Source organism: Poecilia mexicana, unplaced genomic scaffold, assembly GCF_051168715.1.
Source record: "Poecilia mexicana isolate PSO_F unplaced genomic scaffold, ASM5116871v1 scaffold_20, whole genome shotgun sequence".
NCBI classification, from domain to species: Eukaryota; Metazoa; Chordata; class Actinopteri; order Cyprinodontiformes; family Poeciliidae; genus Poecilia; species Poecilia mexicana.
The window spans coordinates 24,263,513-24,280,733 of NW_028263389.1; the positions used below are offsets into that span (position 1 = coordinate 24,263,513).

Sequence of the window (17,221 nt, forward strand, 5' to 3'; positions counted from 1 at the left end):
CTGGGTTGCAATGGAGCTTAAGCACAAATTCAAGCTGGAAAACTTCTGCCTCACCTGCTCTACCCAATCGCTGCGTCATGCTCTCCGCCTCCAACCCAGCGCTGGAGCTGGACCCCGGCGTGTTCAATCATCAATCAATCAAGCTCCGCTTATAAGGATCCACACCCACGCCAGCAGCCGCTCTCCAGCTGTGCGCAACCCAAATCTTCTGCCGGGGCCCGAGCGCCAAAGAACTGTTATTCATTTCTAAAGAATTGTTATTCATTTTGTCATTAAATCCTTTAATTATCTTTTCTGTGTCTGAGTTTATCCAGATTGAACTAGAAGTGCTCTAGCTCCAGAACTACTACACCAGGACTCCTCAAACTTGGACTGGATTATTCTGCTCTGAGGTGTAGAACAATAAGTGCAGGTCAGTCACTGCTTTCCCTATGCATTGCTATGGGCAGGCCCCAATAAAACGATTGACCAATATAAATAGAAATTCGCCCCTTCTTGCATCTTGACAGAACTAACAAAAACTAAACTGTTTATAGATTTGTATCATGGAGAATTGATCAAACATCAGTTTTCTAATCTTTTTTTAAGTCGTATTTAATAGATATATCCAATAACAAATGGTGGCACTACTAATATTTTCATGACAGATTTCTGCTCATTCTGCATTGGGATAAAATGGTTTTCTTGACACAATGAATCACATAGTGACCAATAGGCGCTGTCCAGTCAAGTAATACACATCAATTATCAGGAGTATGAAAGATGTAAAAATAATTAACTATACTACATTAAGAAATTGTATTTAAGCCTTGGCGCTACATGAAGCTCATTTTGAAACAATGGAAGTTAAAAACAATAGTTTGTGTATATATATATATATATACACTGCCACCCCTGAAAAAATCCCTGCCCCCCTCTTGCCACCCCATAAATATTTTTATAGATCCGCCCCTGGTTCATACCAAGCATGGTTCTGGTTCTGGTTCAAGCAGCATTCAATTTCTTGAACAAACTTCCAGAAAACTGCAAAGCTGCTGAAACACTGAATTCCTTTAAATCAAGGCTAAAAACCAATTTATTTAAAGCCTTCCATCAATAAGAACAGGAAAAAAGTTCAACTCTCCCCTCAGCATGTTGACATGTTGTTCTTTAACACCTCTTTAATTATGAGGTGTTTGTGGGTCAGTGGAAGAATTATGGGCAACCATATCCAGAAATACTCTGCTGTCATGAACCCATTTAGCTGTTGCTATGACAACTAGGATGATGCACAGACATTTGATTGGAAAATTGACTGATAAAGTAATCCAATTAAAATGAGTTGGATTATTGGTTAAATGATCATCATCTAAACTCAGGACTATGTAATAATACTGGTCCAGACAAAGTGCTGCATGCTTGTAAGCCTATTCCAGGTTTCTCATTGAAAGTTTGCATGTTTGCAGATTTTTTTGTAAAATATGTCTAACACGTTTGAAATGACAAGCAGTTTGTGGAGCTGAAATTCTTTGGAGCAATTGTACATGAGACTCTATTGTCTGGAGTTTGCAAAGCAGCTAATCAAGGAGCACCATTCATTTCCTTTGCAGTGATTGGCTGTGGAGGTAAGGAAGACTGTAGACCTCAGCTTCTGCTGAAGAGCTAAGATGTTTCCATTGTCCGCATCAATGAACATTGAGGTATATTTGGTGTTTGAACTATTGAAAAAGGCAGTTAGAAGGATTTTTAGAGGGAGTCTCAAGGATTAAGTGGTCTGGTCCCCAACGTACCCAACTGCCAGGTGGTCAGATGAAATACCTGTTGGTTGATCTATTTCAGCTGCTGAAATAGATCAACCAATAGAAATCCTTCCACTTTATGAAAACATAAAGTGGACTGAACCAATGAATGTGTGACAGTTCTGTTGAGGAAAACTAGGTTCTGGGCAATCGGGTCAGTGATGAAGAACAGAATGAAGTCAGGCAGGAGAAATATTCCAGCAGAGCTGTCACCACATCTGGTCAGTGTTGGGCATCACATCAGTTCTCACCTCAATATTTTCCATCTACAAAACTATCCCTAAATACTCTTATGACATGGAAAAGACTGTGAAGCCAGAGCTCAGCGTATCAAAGCACAAACGTCTTCATGAGCTGCAGGATGCAGCATAAGAACAGCTGTGTATTCTCTAATTGACGTAGGTAGGTGTGTTTCTGCATGTATTTACACTAGTTTCTCATCCAATGTCTCCAGCTTTTCACTTTAATCTACTCTGCTAATTGTTGCTCAGAGCAACTTAAAAAAACAAACAAAAACAAAAAAAAACAGAGACTGTGAGTTTAACAGTAATAACTGTCAATATCCTTACGACCAGGCCTGGAGGGCTGATGTCCTGTTACTTCTAAATGTCTCCCTGGTCCAACACACCTGAATCAGATGTGTATGACCTGCTCAGTCTACAGTGAAGTTCTCCAGGGACTTGTTGATGAACTCATGGATTGACTCAGGTGTGTTGAAGCAGAGACATATTCAAAAGTTGCAGCACATTGGCCCTCAAGACCTCTGAGGGCTCCTTGGTCCAGATTCTCTTCTGTAACAGTTTTAACATTTATTTCATGCGTTTAATAAAAATTCTGAATTGCTGGTTAACTGTGTGAGGCTGATGTATTCAAACTGTCCAAACACTTTGGTTGATCAGTTCTTATTTAACACAGTTTTTAAAACTGTTGCAAAGGAACAAAATACATACTCTTTCATTACATTGTATTATTGATTACTTTTATCACTGGGAAGTTCTTAATTCTAGAGGTAAGTGAAAGAGATGAATGCTTTTCCTCCTCACCTCCCCTGGTTTATGGCTGCAGAGTCTGCTCCTGAGCAGATATCCTCTATCACATAGGGATTCTTATCACAGCTGACGTTCAGTGTGGTGTAGTTGGGTTTGCACACAGTGAGGAAGTAGGGTGTTGGATTGCCAGTCATTAGCTGCAGGATGTCGGTAATAAGGGCAGTCGCACAGAGGCCAAACGCATGAACACCTGAGGATGAAAGGTTTGACGTGAGATAACTGTACAAGAAGTCAAAAAATTATACCTAGGATGATAATGTGAGAAAATGCAACATGAATTAGGAAGAACCAAGCGTTTATTAGTCTTAAACCAAAAACTAATAAAGTGCTCATACCAACAAAGCGGATGGCTCGGCGAATGAAAGAGTTGAAATTGCAGCCAGCTGCGTTGATGCTAGCCTCTGTTCCAACGCCAGTCTTCCTCCGAGAGAGGCAGCAGAACAAGATGGCCTCTCCAATCATGATCTGGAGAACAATCACTCATTTATTGCATGTGCTTTCATGTAGATGTGGTTGGTAAAAATTTTACTGAGGATGACAGCAGACTCAACATTTAGTCTTCAATGTGTTCTTTGTTACTTACTTGTTAGGCTTAACCTTTGCTGTACACATTCTGGTTGGTACTGGATCATTGTTGCCCTTAATAATGTTTATATATTTTCAGATTTAATCCAATTCAATTACATTTTTGATATGGCATCAATTCACATCGTATGCAATTATATCAAGCAACTTACAAGACAGACAGACACAACATATGATCTAATAAATCCAAGATGTTACAGTTTCATTCAAGTTATAAAACAAAGCACCTTCCATTCATTATTCCAACTGATAGAATGTTTTCTAAGTAATCCTAGCCAGCTGCATTGAGCCACTAACTTCCCAGTAATCCGCCTCCTGAGCAAGGATGTGGGAAAAGTCAACAGTTGATCGTATCAAGCCATTAACTTTATTGAATTCTGGGCGTGGTGGTGGCACAGGGGTAAAGTGCGCGACCCATGTACAAAGGACCGTCACAGGTTTGGCCTGGACCAATGACCTTTACTGCATGGCATCCACTGTTCTGTCAGATCACTATCAAAAAATCCTAGAAAAAAAATTTCCTGACTTTCTATGCTTGGTGCTTGGCTGTCTGAAGTGCGGCCATGGGGTGGAGGGAACTGTGTGACTGGGTGGAGGGTTGACCTCTTACATCTCCTGTGTCTCTATGGCTGACATTCCTGTGCCTTGCTGACCATCTACCAATGTGTGGGGCGTACACATTGCCCTGGGTCGGTGCCTTATTTCTGTCTGCCTGGGGTGCTCGATGATGAGGTTCAGAGGTAAAATGTAAGAATAAGTTCACTTAAATGTCCATTCATTCATTCATTCATTCATTCATTCATTCATTCATTCATTCATTCATTCATTCATTCATTCATTCATTCATTCATTCATTCATTCAGTCAGTCATTCAAACAAACAAACAAAATGCATTTGAACTGAAAAGTGTAGCTCACTCTGTATAACATTGCAATTTCAAAACACTTTATTAAAATGTGATGAACCTTTGAACTGCCACCCTAAGCCTCAGGCCATGTGAATGACAGCTCAGTCTGCAAATTCCATTTCACTTTGGAGCCCCAGCTGAGGTTGTATGTGAACCTCTGGCTGTATTATTGTACAGTTTATGAGACTTTATACTTCTAACTACAGTTATAAGGTACGCCTTATAAAGTGAAATATTCTGAATAAAATATTTTTTTTTAATACTGATATTTTCCCATATTCAACCATGTGGTTTTCCAAAGAAACAGGAACTCTGTGCATGTTTATGGTCTAATACTCACAGTGGTGGCTGGTCCAGCGAAGGCCAGGCTAAGCAGCATCAGCAGTGGGATGACCTCGTGGTTGGGGTCGATGTAGGGCAGGCTCAGGCTGCGGTCGTGGCAGTTATATCCAGAATTCACCGGCTTAAACACATCGGTCCACTCCAGGAAGTAGAGACTGACCACAGATGAGACCAGGATGGGCAGCTATGGAGACCACAGTCATACAGAGTTACCACACTTCCAGGTCATAAAAGCTGAAGCTTATGTAGAATTCCAGTCAGTATTTTTTTATGGCTGTAGCTGCTGTTATGGTCTTTTGGATCAATGAGCATGTTCATTTGATTCAATGATGCATGGAAGATTATGGATGTAACCTATAAAAAGAAAAATGGAAGATGTTGAATCCAATTAACAACTAACTTGAAATGTACCCACTGATCCTAAATGTGATCACTAAACTCTAGTGAAAGTGCATTTGACATATTTAGGGTTTAGAAACAACAGAGGACGAACAGTGAGGCATCTGGTCAGACATGTAGGATTAAAGCTCATCTTAATGTCTCATCGCTGTGCAGTTCTGTGGAGGCTGCTGGAGCCAGGCAGTCACACAGCTCAGCTGAGCTGCAACAGGCTGAGAGGCTGTCTGCATCTCAGATACAGCATCACAACTCACCTGTCACAGAGTCAGTGGACAGGACTCTGGGAGCTGAACAGGTCGGAGGCCTGCTGTTGGCAGGAAAGATTTTCTGCAGTGGTCTATACTGCACTGAATCTGAAGAAGCCTCTGACTGAAGATGCTCTGCCTTCCCAAGACAGTGTCATGTCCTAAGGATGACCTGAGGATGGTCAGGGTTGTCCATTATTTTCTTGACCCTATGAAGAATCCTTCTTTGCATAAGAAGGTTGGAAAGAAGACAGTCTTCCCCAGAACAGAACCAGAACAGAACCAGCCTTCTTTATCAGGCTGTTAAGCCTTCTTATGTCCCTGGCTCTGATGCTGCTGCCCCAATAGATGATGGCAGCAGAGATGATGCTTTCAACAACAGACTGACAGATCTGCAACATTTTGCTGCAAACCTTGTAGGGCCATAGCTTCCTACAGTCTGCTCTGTTCCTTCCTTCACTGTTGCGTCTCTAGTCCAGTCTGTTTTCCAGAAGTATTTTCCTCAACCACCTCCACTTCTTCTCCCATGATGGAAATAGGGTTTGATCTAACCCTGTTCCTACTGAAATCAACAATCATCTCCTTTGTTTTGTTCACATTTAAGACAAGATGATTGTTCCCACACCATGACACAAAGCGGTCCATCAGCTCTCTGTACTTAACCTTTTGTTCATCTCTGTTTCACCCGACAACTGCAAAGTCAACGGAGTATTTCTGTAGATGACAGAAGTCATCTACAGGACTTGTGCTGGGAGTCAAAATGACTCCAGCTGTGTCTACTATTAAAAATAACCTTCTGTTGTAATGGTAAAAGTAATAAAGTAAAATATATTTGATAGTACATATCCTTTAGTCAAACAACACAGACTGCAACCATCAATATTTAATCATGTTTTCTTCATGACATATTACATCTAGGATAGCCAGTCTGCATAATGAAGCCCTGAGTGAATGGTGCTGTGGTCTATAGCTGGTTCTGTCTCTTGCATACACAGCTTTCACACACCAACCACACAGCTTGGTGCAGAAACAATGCAGAATAATTAAAATATCACAGCAATGACCAACAATAAGGATTCAAGATCTTTTTTTGTTTATCGTTATTTTATTATTAATATCACTTGGAGTCACATTACTGTGTAAGTAAACCACCGCTAATACAAGCCTGTGATAAATGTATCAGATAAAGGCTTGTAAAGCAACCAGGTGAGTCCAAAAGGGTCACACAGCATCTGCCATACCTGTCTGAATAAAGACTAGTCGCTTCTGGGAGAGTTCTGCTTAGCCAGGGTCAGTTTTTATTTTAATGACTGAAACTATTACAAAAATATTTCATCAGTGGCTTTTTTTATTTATAAAATCTAAAGTTGAAATGAATTCTGACTGAACACAAGAGAAATTAATTCTGACAGGGTCGCCTGGACTGGGTTACTGCCTGAGAGGAACCAAAGAGCAGAGAGAAGGAGGAAGTTCAAACCATCTCATAATAATTGGACAAGGATCATATTCCAGACTATAGCATCTCTCTGCTCTCTAACCGTGAGGAAAAAGACAGAGGTTTAAAGAGGAGGGGCAATAGCGAAGGAGGCGGATTAGCAGAGCGGCTAACTGATTATCAGTGGCGCAACTGCACATTATTCAGGTGGATGCGAAAACATAAATCGGCGCCCCCCCCCCCCCCCGGCCCCCCGAGGGAAGGAACGTCAGGGTGAAGGAGCGACGCTCTTCCCCCCCCCGAGGCGACGATACGTGAAGTGTAAAAATCGCTACATTTACCTCGTTGTGTGCGAGAGGTGAAGGAGCGTGAGGCGCGCTGAAGTGTATGGGAAAACATAATCGGCGCGTCGCCCCCTCCAGACGGGGTTTTGGCGCCCCCTCTGGTGCTGCGCCCCTATGCGTTGCATACGCTGCATACCCACTTTTTGCGCCTCTGCTGATTATATTATATATCATCCAGGACATGTTACTATAGAATACAGCCTCTGCTAAATGGAATTGAGCTGTTAGCATGTCATGATAGTCATGACGTTGATATACAGCAACAGTCTTCAATCAGAAGACTCTTCAGATTAGTTGTAAAGCTGACTGCTACTGGAGACCCTTCCTGCCATCAGCATCACCATCCACACAAGATACTTGGATTATTAGAGTTACAACAGCATTTAGGTTTTCTTCAGGATGCATAAAGTATTTTTTAATTGAACTGAATTTCATATGCAGATTTAAAGTTCAGGTCTGATAAACCTCTTATTTAAGATTTCTAGTTTTTAAAAAGATCACTAAAAAAAGTCCCAAGAAAGTTGTTTCAAAAGCTAAAAGTTAATCTGTTGTATTATTGTGTAACGGGTATTAGATATACAGATGAAATTCCTGCTAAAATATGTTCACAGTTATCCTGTAATTGGTGGTTTTTGGCGCCCCCTACTGGTTACCTATAAATTGGATGAGAAACCAAAAATTCCACACAGTTGGTTCAGCGCTCTGTTGTGGTAAGTCAACAAATCCGGTTCTCTTCCAAATGGTGTTGGAGGTTTGTTTGGGAGGGTGACTGGAATCTTTGTTGCATTGCACAGAGCCATAGGTTGACCAGTAGAGAGGCTCACTGCGCCATATGTGTTTTATCAACCACTGATTGCAGGTAATTATGTTATATTGAATGTCAGTAATTTATTTTGTCAGATATGTGTATCAGTTTGTCAGTTGGTTTGTTATATTTATCAGTTTGTCAGTTGTGGTTGCCATTCTGTTTGTTTGTTGGGTTCTATGGCAACATGACATGTTCTTTTCCACTAATCCCCAGAGAGCTTTTAATGACTGTTGTTGTATTTATTATTCATATTTTTATTTATATTCTAAAACTATACGATCAAATGGCCTAGAAAATATTCACTATAATTATTTGTAAATTACACAGTTGGTTCAGCGCTCTGTTGTGAGCCATAGGTTGACCAGTAGAGAGGCTCACTGCGCCATATGTGTTTTGTCAACCACTGATTGCAGATTGTAATAAATCAACTAAAAACCAACCAACCGGTCTCCGAGTGTGCATAGCAGGACGGAGGGGTAAAGACAGAGCTGTTACAATTGCAAAACACAATATAATTTAAACTCAAATCCTAAATATTCATCACGTCTGTGAAATTAAGTGATTTTTCCTTACAGGTGTAGGTGACCCTAAAACATTCATCTTTAACTAAAATATGACTAAAACTAACTACTAATGTGCTGTTAAAGTTAACACTGATAACGTCCTACTGAACTTCAGCTCTCCTTTCACACCTCAAGTCTTTCTTCTCCTTCATGTAAAAACGATCACCGTCACAACAGATCTGTCTCCCAATCTCCCTCAGTCTCGTTAGTTTTTCCCATCTCCGTTTGAATGACAGCAGATTTCACAAGCAGGACATTTTGCTGAACAAAGCTGTGAAGACAGCACTGCTCTCCCAGTGTGATCAGTGCTGTGAGGGCATGGTGAAAATTAGGAAGGGGCTTTGTAAAAAGAGATCCAGGAGATCCAGGACACACCCAAGAACCCACAGTGATATCCACTGTATCAATCAATCAATCAATCAATCAATCAATCAATCAATCAATCAATCAATCAATCAATCAATCAATCAATCAATCAATCAATCAATCAATCAATCATATTTATTTCTGTAGCACATTAAAACAGAAATATATAAAAAAACACATCAGGCATATTTTAAGGTGCCATACAACAAGGTTGAAGCAGATCAGATTGATGAGGTAGAGCAATGTTGGTCAAGCATTTGAAAATAAATAACAAAAGCTTAAAATGAATTCTGTTGTCTATAGAGCTCTGGCTAATGCCTGCTAGGGCTGTAAGGATTCCTCGAATGATTGGTGTACCTCGACTATTAAAATTCTTCGAGGGAAATTTATCTGCCTTGAAGCTTCGTAAATTATGTTTTATTATTTAGCTCACCCTGTTCCGCCCGGGTCATTATTTGTGGTGGGCAGCGCTGTCACTTCCGCCTATGAGCTGTTGCTAAGTGCTAGCAGCATCAGAGCAGCATGACGTAGAATTTTCCAACGTTTCATCAGGGTTTGGGGGACCAATAAGCATTGTTAAATTGTCTGCCGGTGTTCTGACGATCTGTAATACCTCGTAAATCCAGCATACCTTGTGGTAATGCACATGCGCACATCAATGTTACGTTTCTTATCAATCCGTCATACCTGTAGAAGTTTCATTTTGTGTGTTTTATTTCTCAGAAGATTATGGTAAATAAAAAAATAAAATAAGAAAAATCTAGTTATTTCCACGCACTGTACAAAAAGAGGTGGTGTTCTGCTTGTTGCCTAACACAGCTTCGGTCAGCACCCAGCGTTATTTGTGTGCTTTTTTTTGTAGGTCATATTCCGTGCAGTTTTCTAAAGAGGCATTAAAATATTAAAAAGGGACAAAATAAAGTGACGCTAAACGGGACTAATGTCTTGTTTACAGTAACTCATGGGGCGCCGTATGGGGGGTGGTGGGGTGGGGGGTGAGGGGGAAAGTGATGACAATACTAAGAGCCCTGACCGACAGGGGGCCCTCCACAATTTATTATTTTTTATTTTTTGTTCATAAAAATAAAAAAATGGGACCCTGTTATGGAGTTAGATTTGTTTCACAATTATTCAATGAAAAAAAAATCATGTCAACCAAAAAAAAGTAGTATTCAATCAAAAAAAAAAAAAAAAATCATGTCAAACCAAAAATCACAAATTTTTTTTTTTGAAACTTTTTTTTTGGTTGAAACTTTTTTTTTTTTTTTTTTGATTGAGTCTCTTTTTTTTGGGTTCAACTCGTTTTCTTGCTTATACAACTTTATTTGCTTCGGGGAAGCTTACATGAACATTCTGGGCGGGGCTTAAGGACGAGCAATGTAAGACGTGTTCCGATTGGATAGCGCTGACTAAAGCTTATGACTCTCTGAGATCTCAGAACTCTGTCCCGAATTGCAGGGCTTCGGTGACGGGACACAGAATGTGAATGGTAAGTAATCTTCACAAAATTACACCGCTTAGCAGCTTCTAAAGTGTCCACCCTGTTTCAAAGAAAAAATCTTACACAACTTATGATGACAGTCACATATAATACACTAAGCACCAAATTAGTATTTCAAAAAAGTCACACTTTAAGTATATTTGAAATATACTCATGATTAATCCTACTAAAAGTATGCTTAAGTTTGCTAAAATTTAACATACTTAGTACACTAATTTTTCACTTGGGTTTGCTATTTGGCGAAGATAATAAAAACTTTTATGAACACCACTGTTGATCTGTTTCTTTTTAAAATCAAACTTAAAGTCAAACTTTACCCCCAGATTGGTGACACAATCCCTGAGATAAGGTGAGCCAAGATTTGCACTGGGGGAGGGACAGCAACTCGGTCCAAACAACAGAACTATGTTTTTGTCATTAAGGCAGCATGCAAGTTGATAGACTGTATTGTTTTGTGCCAAAAGAAAAAAAGATCTGGCAATCATCAGCATAACAGTGAAATGAAAACAGAATTGTATGTCTTTTGTTCTGAAAACTTTTAATACTTTTGCTTACATTTTCATTTTGAAATCAGGACTTCATGTCTTTCTTCTCAAAACTTGTAATGCTTGTACATTGCTCCTCCCTCAGACTTAGTCTCTGCTCAGACTCTGGTCGCTTACGAAACATAGAACTGCTTTTTGGCACAATCGCCTGGCAACCTCTCAGCCAATAGAATAACAGTGTTGTACTGAGTGCGATTGTTTCCTTCTAGTGGTTGTGCCTGTGTGGCTACCAGGGCCGGCCCAAGCCTCCATGGGGCCCAAAGTGAAATTTGGTTTTGGGGCCCTCTAGTTCTGCTGACAGTGTGAACTGGCTGCAATCAGCAGTCCGATCATTAGATCATTCACACACCTTCTATAAACTTGTTGCATCTATGGCAGTGCTGTTTACATTATCTACATGCATAATATAAGATACATTTATTGTCCAACTGATATATCAACCAGTTGGGTGCCGATTTCCTTAATTTTGGGGGGTCGTGATTGGCCGATACTTGCATGTGAAGGCCATCTTATCCCCTAATCTTATCTTCATCAGCAAAGGTTTGAAAATCAGCCTCTATTCTGCTCTGCAATGAGAGGTTTGACTGACAAACCGGCCCAACAGGTCAGGTCTGCATGTTTGCAGTTAATATTCACCCCACTCACTGACTTTCTTGTTATATATAGTGACATTTCAGACAAAAAAAAAAATTAATATCAGTCAAAATCAAAATCGGCAGGTCAGGCTTTTTAAGGATTGGTAACCAGGGATCGGCTAGAAAACTGCAATCGGTGCAGCCCTACACACATATTCATGACCTTCTTTGATTAAATAAAATTCTCTTAAGCGTTACTCCAATAGCTAAAAATTTAATTTATACCAGGTGAGTCTTTCTCCCTTGAGAATGTGGATGGACTGATTCTGAGTCTTCAAATGATTTTAACAGAAGTTTCACATAACTTAGAAGTTGATGTAAAAATGTTTGTTTTAGCCACAAAATGATTATAACCAGCAGCAAGCAACATATCCCCAACTACAGCATAGAGCAGTTAATCGATGTAGCAGCTATAGAGTCTGACGTAAAAACATTTTGCTAGGCAATGTCAAACATTGAGAAGTTTTAATTATTGTTATCAATCGTCATCAAAGATGGCGTTTTGAAGCCAAAAATACCTGAGAAATATACAGAGCCAACCATGAGAATCAACTCATTTAAAGTTTAAACTCAGTTTCACACAAACACAAAGACCCTATCAGCTTTACAAATCTTGGTAACACTTTATTTGAAGGGGGTTGAATAAGACTGACATGACACTTTCATAAACATAAACAAGAAATCATTACTGATATAAATTTGTTATAAAAGAATCACTGATTGCACTTTAAAAATTAGGTAACTTTATGTTATTAAAGGTAAAGTTTAAACAGTAATGATTTCCTGGTTAATGTCAAGTTGTCATAACAAAGACATTTTGAATAATGTCAACTTTGTATTAAAAGTGTCATAACTTACTGAATGACGCTTTATGACAACAGTCATAAATATTCATGAAGACTTATTGATGTTCATGATATGTGTTATGTCATCTTTATGAAAGTGTCATGACAGTCTTATTCACCCCCCTTCAAATAAAATGTTACCCAAATCTTTTACATTACATTACCAAGACACATTAAAACAAACCTTTATCTTGGCTTTTTTCTATTCTTCCTCTTTCTTTTCCCCCTCCCTGAAGGATAAGTCCTTTTATGAGACATTGTTTTGTTTACTTAACTTCTAACCGGAGCTTTGGATGCTCACTACACATAGCACGGCAGCTTATGTTACCGGCGAAGCGTGCGGTAAATACCGCGGCCACCAGGGGGCCCCAAGAGCAATTTCTTTTTCTTTTTGTCCATAAAATAATAATTTCTACATACATTATCAAATATATATTATTGTAAAAACAAATCACTTCATAGTGAAATGGTGTGTTTTTGATATTATAATGACATAGAAATTATTACAAAAAAAAAAAAATCAGCTCCACTGAGGGGGGCCCCTTAGTGGCCCTGGGGCCCAAAGCAGCTGCTTAGTTTGCTTTGCCTTGGGCCGGCCCTGGTGGCTACTATCGATTGTAGCAACCTGCGCCACCCACTGAATGTAACAACGATGTCAGCTTTCTGCTCCACAGTACACTAAACAGGCTTATAATACACTGGGTGAAACACTGTGTTGGACCAAACTTCCGGTGAGCATTGATCCATGACCCCATCGCTGGTTCACCTGTTCCTTCCTTGGATTGCCTTTGAAAGCTGACCTTTACTGGCTGGGAAACAACCACAAGAGCTTCAGTTTTGGAACTCTACTGACCAAGCTGTCTAGCTATCAGGGTCAAAATGTAATTCCTCAGAGGTTTATACATTTATCCTTTTACTTTTCCCTCTTTAACCATGTCTAGCTTTCGTTTTTATCTGGATTCTGGGCATTCAGCTACTAATTAGCTCTTAGTAGCAGGCAGAATTAACCCTCCTGTTATGTTTGTTTCTGAGGTACAGCAATAATGTTCCTGGGTCAATTTGACCCGTGGAGTGTCAAATTGACACTTGGTTTCTGCAATATTGTCAGAAACCAAAAAAATCCTCCAAAACATTTTTGTATCTGATTATTAACTCCAATACTATCTATTTCAATCAATATTTGTGCAATTATGTTTTTATTTCTCACAAATAAAGGTTCAATGTCTAATTTACTAACTTACTCAATTGGACAAAAAAAATTGTAATTTACATTTTTTATGTCCACTAAAAATACGAGCAGACAAAAAAAAAACAATAATTATCATTGAAATAGATTTTTTGTAGATTTTTTTTATATTACATTTTGAATTTTTTTTTCAAGGGGTTATCTTTATAATGAAACTTGAGACATGTATTGTGTGGTGGGTCAAATTGACCTGCTGATTAAAATCAAGACTAATTAGTCATGAAGAGAGTCAAGTCAAGTCAAGTATACTTTATTGTCAAAAATCTGTGTAACAGGGTTAACACAGGAGTCTGAAATTGCGTTTCAGCAGCCGTCAATGTGCAGTTAAACTAATCATATAAACATATAAGACATTGACAGTAACCCCCCCACACACACATACACATACAATGTGCAGTAAAACTAACATACTGATACATGAGTTTACATTCTCTCTCAGACACATTCACTCGCAACACACACACACTCACACACTGATATAGACGTGCAATAAACACACACTCACACTGCAATACACTATGCAATAAGAAGACAATAAGGCGATACACAAGCATACACACACACATGCACACACATACACACACATATAACAGCAGAAGTACAATCAGTGGACATACAGGTAATGTGAGGTAATGTAGATGCTGCATGCAAAGTCCAAAAAGTAAAGTGCAAGTGGTGTGGTGAAAGAAATGTTTATGAAATATTCTCTAGTGTCCTTGAAATGTTCATTTAGTTTTCTTCAATGTGTTGATGAGTCTAATGGCTTGTGGAAAGAAGCTGTTTCCCAGTCTGCTTGTGCAACACCACAAGCTGCGGTACCGCTTCGCTGATGGTAGTAGGGAGAACAGTTTGTGTGCTGGCTGAGTGGGGTCTCTCATGTTCATTGCTCTCTTGGAACAGTGTGAAGTGTAAAGATCCTGAATGGCTGGTAGAGGTGATCTGATGATCTTTTCTGCGGTCCTCACCACCCTCTGGAGTGCCTTCTTGTTTGCAGCTTGACAGCTGCCGTGCCAGACAGAGAGGCTGCTGGTCAGGATGCTCTCAATGGCTCCCTGTAGAAGGTGGTGAGAGCAGATGTGGGGAGGTTGGCTCTTCTTAGCCTCCGCAGGAAGTGGAGACGTGTCTGAGCCTTTTTGACCAGGGAGGTGGTGTTTGTAGTCCATGTGAGGTTATCTATGATGTGAGTTGTTTTTTCTTTCCTTAAGTCCACAGTTATTTCTGCTTTATGTTTTCCCCCCACTTCTACTGAGTGTCCACTCAGAGTGGGTGGAGTTTGCCCACAGGGATAGAAAAAGTTCCCGTCAAAAGTTGCATGAACACCTGCTTTCTCGCAGGATTAAACACCACAGTGTCAATAATCAAATAATTTTTTGAGGAAAAACTCAATGTTTTCAAGTTTCAACCCACATGTGGGTTCTATTGTTAGCATAACATATCCCTCTGATTTCAGCAGAAACTTTCTGAAACATAAAGCAAATCACTGATTTTTCCAGATGTCAATCACAGAACCTTACAGTCATAAGGCAGAATTTGAAACCATTAACTTCCAGCTTTGACCTACTCTTAATGTCTGCTGTTGTGTGAAATATTTAAAAGTAGGAGTCCCCCAGTGTTCACCCAGCCAAGTGGTTAAAATCTGAAGCCTGACCTTTATGGCTCAGTTACATTCAGAGACAAACCAAAAGCTAAGGAATCCCATCAACAGAGTCCCTGCTTGGAGAAGCCTTCATGGGAATGCTGCTGTCATCACAACTGCGTCCATCACACAGGATTAGAGGCCCATCTATAATACATGATGCCAGTTTGACTGGAGAGCTACAGGCCACCAGTGAACTGGAGCATGAAAGCATGTATAACAGGAGGAGGAGTGACAGTTACAAAAAGCTGCATAGAATCTGGAATTATTTTCCACTCTAATGTAAATAAAAACCCAAACTTGTCCTGCATAGAACCCATTTCTTTCATGCTTTCAGCATTCTGAAAATATTCTTGCCTCATAGTAGGTTTGATGGCTGACGTGCTTTACTTCCTATCCCTGATGAGAGTTACAAGCACAGAACGATATTTCTCTTCTGACCTACTTTCCCTGAATTCATGCATAGAAACAGATATAGATAGGTCTGCACTGTTGCTCTAGAAGCAACCTCTGGTTATTTTAGTTGCATTTTTAATCTCTGTTTACTAAAGGTGCACAGATTATAAAGGAGAAATGTTTACCATCCAACACACGTTATTGTTGTTGATGCGTTGCATGTGTTAGCCAACCAATCTTACATCATAATACGTCCTGAGAGCATGATCCAGCTCTGCTTGTATTTGCAGGATAAAACAGATACCTGCATTGTACAAATAAATATCCTGCATATTCTGTTTTGGAGGAACATCCCAGATGAAAGCAGCACGCTGAAAGAAGATATAATTGAACTCATATTCAAAATGAATGATTCTTTACTTACATTTTTATTAAACGGGATGTTTTTTCAGCTGATATTGGAGCGCAACTAATGGATCTTTGATGGCAGTTACACAACCACGTCCCCTCTCTGCGCGGGTTAGTGGGCCACCGCTGTGTGGAAACCAGGACTCACCTCCACAAAATAGAAGCAGGGCAACAAGCTGACGCTGTCTTTGGTCAGGACCCCCTTCTCTCTAACAGACATGGCCAGGCCTCCGGATGTCCAAACGGATCCAAAATGTAACAGGGGGAAGGAAGGCGTCCTGCCGGGATCAGGAGCGCGTCATGCCGCCTGGGATCCAGAAGCTCAACCCGACAGCTGATCGGACTCCAACGTAGCGGCTCGGTTTCCCCTCGGACCAGAACCGAATCTGCAATGGTGGGGAGCTCCAGGTCTGGTTCTGAGCATGTCGCGCTGCCAGCTGTCAGATGGAGAGCGGGGCCGCGTCGACGTGTAGAGGGAGGAGAGGAGGAGCATGCGCACTGAAGAGCAGCTATGACAGCAGCCAGACTAACTCCAGGCTCACGTCCTCCTGCTTTACATTACGATTTAGCATCTTCAGTTTAAAATGTAACTTTAGTAAAACATTCCATTAATTAGAATGACAGAACGTTCAGTTATTTCAGTTATTTTGAGTTTACATGCTGTGTCTGCGACAGTCTGACGACCTGTCCAGGGTGTACCCTGCGTCTCGCCCGAAACGTTCGCTGGAGATAGGCACCAGCAACCCTCCCGACCCACTAGGGACAAGGTTGTACAAAAAATGGATGGATGGATGGATGGATGGATGGATGGATGGATGGATGGATGGATGGATGCTGTGTTGTAAAAAAGTGTTTGCTCCCATATAGTAGCTTCTGTTTTTGCTATTCTATCACAGGGCATATGTTTTAGATAAATTAAATTTTAACTTAGACAAAGAAAACCTGAAAAATAGAAAGAGTTGCTTTCAAATAACACTTTCGTTTATGATTAGAAAACAGCTCTCCAAAACAAGCAGCTTCTGACAGAAAGAGAAAAAACAACTGTTTTAATTCAATTTACTGGATCATTCAATGGTGCTGCTCAACAGGCGCAAAATCCAAAACTTTATTCCTTTTAATTAAAGAGCCTGAGCTCACTGGTAAATCACAGCTAATCTGTCAGATTGGTACTTTGGTGACAGAACAAAA

General features: G+C 40.1%; 1 protein-coding gene across 1 annotated transcript in view; it reads right to left on the reverse strand.

The window, feature by feature from the left end:
- plppr4b (phospholipid phosphatase related 4b) overlaps positions 1-16,563 on the reverse strand; it is a 40,810-nt gene extending 24,247 nt beyond the window's left edge. Inside the window, exons 1-4 of the mRNA XM_088001457.1 lie at positions 16,182-16,563; positions 4,660-4,845; positions 3,163-3,292; positions 2,822-3,017 (exon numbers count right to left, since the gene is read on the reverse strand). Of these exons, the coding sequence (XP_087857583.1) occupies positions 2,822-3,017; positions 3,163-3,292; positions 4,660-4,845; positions 16,182-16,253 (584 nt within the window). The 5' untranslated portion in view covers positions 16,254-16,563. The remainder of the gene's footprint in view (positions 1-2,821; positions 3,018-3,162; positions 3,293-4,659; positions 4,846-16,181) is intronic.
- Positions 16,564-17,221: the final 658 nt, after the last annotated feature.